This window comes from Euprymna scolopes, chromosome 20, assembly GCF_053919585.1.
Source record: "Euprymna scolopes isolate OS-2025 chromosome 20, ASM5391958v1, whole genome shotgun sequence".
Classification (NCBI taxonomy): Eukaryota; Metazoa; Mollusca; class Cephalopoda; order Sepiida; family Sepiolidae; genus Euprymna; species Euprymna scolopes.
Window position 1 is genome coordinate 90,762,309 of NC_136501.1, and position 7,500 is coordinate 90,769,808.

The window sequence follows — 7,500 nt, forward strand, 5'->3', positions numbered from 1 at the left end:
AGAAGGTAATGTCTTGGAGGATGTTCTCGTGACAACAGATGCTACACAATCCTTGCCTTCACAATTTGATAGAATGATAGTATAATTAATAGGAGTTCTAGTATAGTTTCAACATCTGATGTTGGCTTAATTTACATCAGTAATAGAAGTCCTAGTATAGTCTCGACTTCAGACAGATACCAAAATCTCCATTAATAATAAAAGAAGTCTCTATCGAAAAGAAGAGTCCAAACTGCCATAGAATTATCACCAAGGAAAACGAACCTAAATTTGGATTGTGGGCAGAGGAATTGGAGATGATTTCGCCTTTCTATGTATTTGTTCAAAGTAATATTTTTCTTTCAAAGAAAGAAAGGAAAAAAAAAATTAGTTGATACAAATAAAACTGTCATTCGTTATTTTTTTCTTTTTTTTTTCAATTCATTATTTTATCTATTATTACAAACTGGTTTATTAACTTGTAAACACTCATTGCCTGCATATCGCGAGGAAAGAAAAGAAAAACAATTTTATACTTTCTTGTTCTTATTCAGACCATTTAACATTTAAAAAAAAAACTTATCACCACAGCTTCTTTGATCAAAATGCATATTTTGTTCAGAAAATGTGAAAACTTGATGTTACAACCATACCTCTTGCAAAAAAGTTCTCAACCCAAGGGGAGACAACTAAAAACAAGAAAACTATTACTCAATTATTCAGAAAGTTTCAATTAGTAAATTTTTTATTGTACAAGTAATTTTTTTTATTTTTAGAATCCACTTAAACATGATCTTAATACTTTTTTTTTGTTTTTCTTTTACAGTGGATCAGTACATTGAAAATGGCAGGTAAGTCAGCTTTCAGTAGGTAATTAGTGTGAATATATATATATATATATATATATATATATATTATTTTAATTAGAATTCATTATTGAGATAAGTATTATTTATATTTATTTGTTAGTTGTTGTTTCACAGCGTTTACCATTTCTATTATATATTATACCATTCAGTACGGACCCGACCATGGAAGATTAGATAATAAATAAACGTGGATTCATAAGATAAAAAAATCCAACCTTGATCGCCCAGAGGCTTAGTTGGCCAAAACGTGGTGAGACGACAACTACGGATGGTAGTGATTGCTGAGAATGCAGTTTTTTTTTTTTTTTTTACAAAGGCATCACCACATTATCAAGGCCAAGAGGCCATTCAAGGATAAGGGTTAAAGAGTGTACAGTAGAGATTGGTCAATATAGTAATCATTAGTAATGAAAATTTGGTAAATTTGATAACTTATATGGAACGGCTCATCAAGAACTTATTTACTTTAGACTTGAACACAACCATATTGTAGTCAGCCGGAAAGCAGGAAAACGGAAGACAATTCCACAGGCGTGCAGTTCTAAGAAAGAAGCTTTGTTCATGGAATCTACGTTTAGGTTTAGGCACAGATAAAAAGTGGGGGAAATTATTGATAGTGTTTACAGCTAGACGAGTGTTTCTTGTGAAAGTTTGGCGAGGGGGGACCATAGATTGAAGCTCAGTTGAACACTTTCCATGAAAATAACGATACATCAGAGACAAACTCGCAACATCTCTTCTGTGAGATAGAGGTTGCAAGGAGGAGAAAAGGACATCTCCTACGAGGCTACAAAGTCTATTTTGAACTCTATCAAGGCAGGCCAAGTCCTTTCTAGCAGCTCCTGCCCAGATGTGGCAACAGTATTCCATCATTGGACGTACCTGGCTCTTATATAGATAGAGAATAGCATCAGCAGTGAGATATCTACCGGATCGATAGAAAGATCCCACCATTTTTCCAGCGGCCTTGGCAACAGATTTGATGTACGTGTTCCATTTAAGATCAGGAGTAATGGTCAAGCCAAGAAGTTTGTCAAAACTTGAGGCCTCCTGAAGACGAGAGCCATTCATTTCAATTGATGTCAGATGTGGATCAGAATGTTGATGATGTAAAGAGAGAAGCTTGGTTTTAGATGCATTAAAAGTAACCAGCCATTCTTTACCCCATTGTACTACGTGCTCAAGATCAGAGGAGAGAGAATTGGAGAGAACTTGGTCGTTTACTGTCTTAGATGTGGTACCATAAATGGTAGTGTCGTCAGCATAAATGTCTACAAATGATGTAAGGATGTGATTTGGAAGATCATTAATGTAGATCAGGAAAAGAGTTGGGCCCAGGATGGATCCCTGAGGGACACCGGCATTAATACTGTGAGCTTCTGATTTTTGCCCCTCAACTACTACTCTTATGAACCTATCAGAAAGAAATGATTTAATAATTGAGAAGACTTTTCCAGCTATACCATAGCTAGCGATCTTATGAAGTAAACCTTTATGCCATACCCTATCAAAGGCTTTAGATATGTCAAGAGCAATTGCCCTAGAAAGATTGCCACCGTCGAGAGATTTGCTAATCCTATGCGATATAACTGTAAGGACATCTGCTGTAGATCTAGCAGAACGGAAACCATATTGAGTGTCACTAAGAAGGTTATTTTTGTTGAGATGGTTGATTACTTCTGTATTTAACACAGATTCTAGCAACTTACTCATGACGCACAGGAGACTTATTGGCCTGTACTGAGAGGGGGATGAGCGATTACCTGAATTCTTAAATACAGGGCATACTGATGAGATTTTCCAGGGAGATGGGAAACTATTCTCCTTAAGACAACGTTTAAACAGTTTTGTAAGTATGGGCGCTAGTTCAGGTTGAAGTTTTTTGAGTACTATAATTGGAATACCATCCAGGCCAGTTGCTTTACTCGAATCAAGGTTTTTGATTAGCTTCGCAACATCACGTACAGATATACGTATATCACATAGCGTGTTTTCTGATACAGGAGGAAATATTGGGGGTTGGCGGTCTTGGTCGCAAAGGGTAGAATTAGCTGCAAAGTTCTTGACAAAGAGTTTGGCTTTGTCTGATGCTGACGAGATTACCTCAGGTCCATTGATAATAGTTGGGATGGAGCACACGCTTCTGTTCAGGATTCTGTTTGCTATTTGCCAAAACTGGTGGGAACCAAGCCGCTGCTCAGCTACTTTAGACTTAACAGATTGAGCATACAACTCTCTTGCGTTCCTTATTACTTTCTTACAATGGTTGCTGGCAGTCCTGAAAACGGCTTTAGTTTCCATACATCTATTACGTTTGAAGCAGTGGAAAAAGTGATTTCTGTGCGCAATGGCAGCAGCACATTCTGGAGAGAACCATGGCTGGCTGTTAGGTTTTTGCTGAAACTTTTTAGAGGGTATGAAATGGTCAGTACCTACAATTAACCATTCAGTCAGGTCTAATACTATAGAGGACACATCCTTTTTAAACATGGAATGCAGAGGTAGATCAGATATAAATGTACGGAAGCTATCCCAGTCAGCCTTAGTGTATCGATATACTGTACGATGAAGAGGTACGTTTGGAGACTTATTACATTTCATTTTTATCTTAATTGATACAACAGAGTGGTCGGAAGATCCAAGAGGCGACAGAACAGAAACTGAACATAGTTCAGGGCAAGTTGTGAGAAAAAGGTCCTGTAGGCTCGCATACTGGCCGTCATTATCGGGCACATGGGTAGGTTCCTGAACAATCTGAGTGAGGTCATAGGCAATGGAGAAATCATGACAGAACCTCCCCTCATCATCGGTCTTGTTTGAGTGGGTCAACCATTCGACGTTGTGAACATTGAAGTCACCACATACGTGAATGTTAGCTGAAGGATAAGTAGAAAGGACTTGGTCAATTTTCTCAGATATGCTTTGAAAGATAGTAACTCTGTTAGGAGATTCGAAGTTCCTATCAGTCGCGGTTACCACCTGATGAAGGTCAGAGGAATAGTTGGCTGAAACGTCGTGGAACAACAACTAATAAAGATGAGAATAATAGTCCGCAATAAATAAATTATGTGTGTGTGTGTTAATATCGCTAAAGAAAAAAAGTAAAACGCCAACAACAAATCTTAAATTTATAAGCGATAAAAAAAGAATCATGCATTCAAGTGGTGTTCGACTGTGGCACATTGGTACAGTATCAGAATGCAGATCCTAACCCATGCTGATGATGGCTAAGAACCAGAAACATGCATGTGCATAGGTATACTTCTATGCATGTAAAAATAATACTTAATGCATATATATATATATATATATATATATATATAGTAGTAAGTTATAAAAATATATATGGCAATTAAGCTACACAGAATATTCCGCATTTCATCTACACTCGGAAAAGTCATGATGAATCCGAGCATGGATGAAATGCGGAATATTCTGTGTAGCTTAATTGTCACATATATTTCTATAACTTACTACCTAGCTCTACCTATGTATTGAGCACTGTTGAAGTAAATACTTAGTTTATGCATAAAATAATACTTTCATATATTAATTTATGTGATTAAATGAAGTAGTCAAAAGCAAAAATGTATGTGTGTTCGCTTTGTGTGTGTCTGCAAAAGGCTTTTTTCCGAGAAGCGATCGGTCGGCTCACAACTTAAAACTTTTTATATCATGTCTAAATCATAATATCTACGAGTTAACAACGGAGGTCGCCTGTCTATTTAATTTGCTCGACTTTGAAAAGATAAATATTCAACATTTTCCGCTTGCTGCATGTGGATTAGGCTTTTTCGTATAATAAAAGCGACACTAATTCTGGCGGTATTTTTCCGGTCGCGATCGCCGGAAATGTCCGAAAGCAATCAGATTTGATCAATGTGGAAATATTTTCCTTATATCAGACAATTGCTATTCAATTTGGACAATCCCCTTTTTATGGGGAGCTGGTTTCCCCCCAACATCATGGGGGGGGGATTAAAAAAGCGTTCCCGCAGTAAATAAAAAAACTACCCTGCAGTCAAAGTTGACCTCATTAAGTAATTAAAAACGGGCACCTGCTAATTCTAAATAGTTAAATAAATTCAAATGTGTTTCCGTTAGTGTTTCATGGTGGCCCAGTGGTTAACGTCGCATGTTTTTTTTTTCACACTTTAATTACCAACTTTGCCTCAAGGGTTCAGGTTCGATCCTTCATACTTACCTACCAAAATTTTTATTTTAACCCCGACACAAACACCCGGGTGTTTTGATTTACTCAAAACCACACACACCTCCAAACATCCGAGCAATGGCGGGTACCCCCAACTAGTATATATATATATATATATATATATATATATATATATATATGACTACTTCAGCCACCTTAAGTCACACAAAACTCCTATTCAGGTCAACTTTGCCCGAACCAAACGATCTGTTTAACATGCAGCAAAGTTTGCAAGTCTACTGCTGGTTTGATTGTTCATAGGAATACCATTCAACCTCTAGAGGAAGTCAACTCGATGGAAATTGTTCAATTTGTATGTCACAGCTGCTTCAAGATGTTCAAATCTGCGGCGGGAGTGCAGAGTCATCTGAGATGGCATGGACAAGATTGGGAGAACTCAATGTGACGACGATCATCTGGAAAAATACAGCAATCATAAACATGTATAAGGAAATAACACAATTATCAACGTTTCGTCTTTATTTGAAGACTTTCTCCAGATATTGATTTAAGGAAATAGACGTACAAGTACAAACTATATTTCTATCTTATAGTGCTATGATTTCTGGAGAATCAACAGAATTCATGGATATTCCAAGCTGTTATAGTTGATTTCCCATTCATTCAAAAGATGAAAACTCCAAAATATGTTCTTTCATGTACACTAAGTATATTACCATCAAATACGGTTACTCCAGTTTGAAAACAATAATACACAATAGATTTCTGAGATATATATATATATATATTGTGGGGCAGAAATAGATGCTTTTTTAAAAAAATACATGAAATGTAAGATTTTATTGAAAATGAGATAATTTTTTCGTCAATTTATTCAAAAAGGTTCGCCATTTTATAAAGTCAAGTGTGGAATATGATTTTTTCATGTGATGCCCATTTTCGGTGGTGCATCTATGAATGTGTTTATTAAAGTTTGCATCCATTCTCTGCAGCATGTCTCTGTCTATTTCTGCAATTAGCAGACGAATCTCTTCCGTTAATTCTGCAGTGTTACATGACTTTTTCTGATAAACAAGTTCCACGACCAACAAAAAAATCACATTTGGACAAGTTAGGTGGGTGGGGTTGCTGTTAATTTTCATCAAATCTGGAAATAAACTCATCGCTAAAAATTTGTCGGAGAACATCCATTGAATATGCTTCATCCTGCAGAAACGACACACATCGGATTTGAATGTGATTTACTCTTTGAGTAATATTGAGTAATATGCATCTAATTCAAATAATTCTATCAAAGGAAAGAGACTCATTTGTAGGCCAGTTCCTTCACCAAAATTCTTGAAAACTGATTTCACAGAACTTTCCAACAATTAGAGAAGCATGGAGTTTGGAGAGGATAGGAACCAGCTCAGCAGAGCATTTTTTTTTTTTTTTACTATAGTAGAGATAAGATCAGGCTTGCATACCTTAGAGGTGTCAAGGTCTCTTATGAACGTGGGAAGGAGTGATGATCAGATCATTGAGTTTGGCTTTTGTCTACAGTGGGCAATTTTGAAGGGAATAGTTTGAGGGATCTAAGGTGTAGTTTAAAGTGAACCACTAGGTAAGCAGTTTATTCTTATTATCTATAAGCAACATTCATGATGCTGGAATGACGGGGGTGAAATAGTGATTGCCCATTGTTTACCACACATTATATACTAGCAGGTAGACCCAACGTTGCTCGGGATTGAACGAAGATCAACGAATATTGAGGAAAATGAATGTAAACAATGACTCCATCTTTTATAAAAATTTGCAAATTCCCCCAAATGATATTGCTGACGAATGATAGAGGAAACCATAGTGGGGATCGATCGCTTCAAGTACTTGTTAATGTCTGATGACAAATGCCCAAATTAACAATGTCACCTACAACACCGTCTGTAGTCTTGACTTGAGATCACGATTGCGACAAAAGTCTGAATCTATCAAGCACTTATTCGGACGATCCTTCTTTGTAGCAGCTGCAAAACCTGGCTGATGAGAATTAAGCATCTCAAAAGACTAGAAGTGTTCGACCAGTACTGCCTCTGCTGAATTCTGTGGGTACACTGGCACCATTTTGTCTCCAATACCCAAGTCAGGATGCAATGCAGGATCATACCCCTAAATCAGTCTCTTTTAAAGAGGAGAATTAACAGGTTCAGCTATGCTGCATGCTACAACACAGAGCTCATCCACGAAACAATAACTCTAGAATCAATCCAAAATTGGTGAAGATGTCCATGGGAACTAACTACAAAATATCAAAGCTGACATCGAATTTAACTCCAATTCACAAGTGCTTAATACTGGTTCCGAGACTGGTTGCCTATCACTATTTTGGTCGTTATGGACTATCATGTTCTGTACTCTTCCGAGATGTGTGTTTTATGGGAGGAACTGGTTCAACTCATCCTGAGTAAATGCTGCCGCAATTTCAGTAAGTAGTAGTAA

At 36.9% G+C, this 7,500-nt stretch overlaps 1 protein-coding gene across 12 annotated transcripts in view; it reads left to right on the forward strand.

Annotated features, from left to right (window-relative positions):
- The first annotated feature begins 697 nt into the window (after positions 1-697).
- The window catches only part of LOC145241644 (myosin light chain kinase, smooth muscle-like), a 224,373-nt gene continuing 217,570 nt past the window's right edge, over positions 698-7,500 (forward strand). For all 12 annotated transcript variants that reach the window (XM_080104782.1, XM_080104777.1, XM_080104772.1 and 9 more), the window contains exon 1: positions 698-830. In XM_080104782.1, the coding sequence (XP_079960908.1) occupies positions 769-830 (62 nt within the window). In that variant the 5' untranslated portion in view covers positions 698-768. The remainder of the gene's footprint in view (positions 831-7,500) is intronic.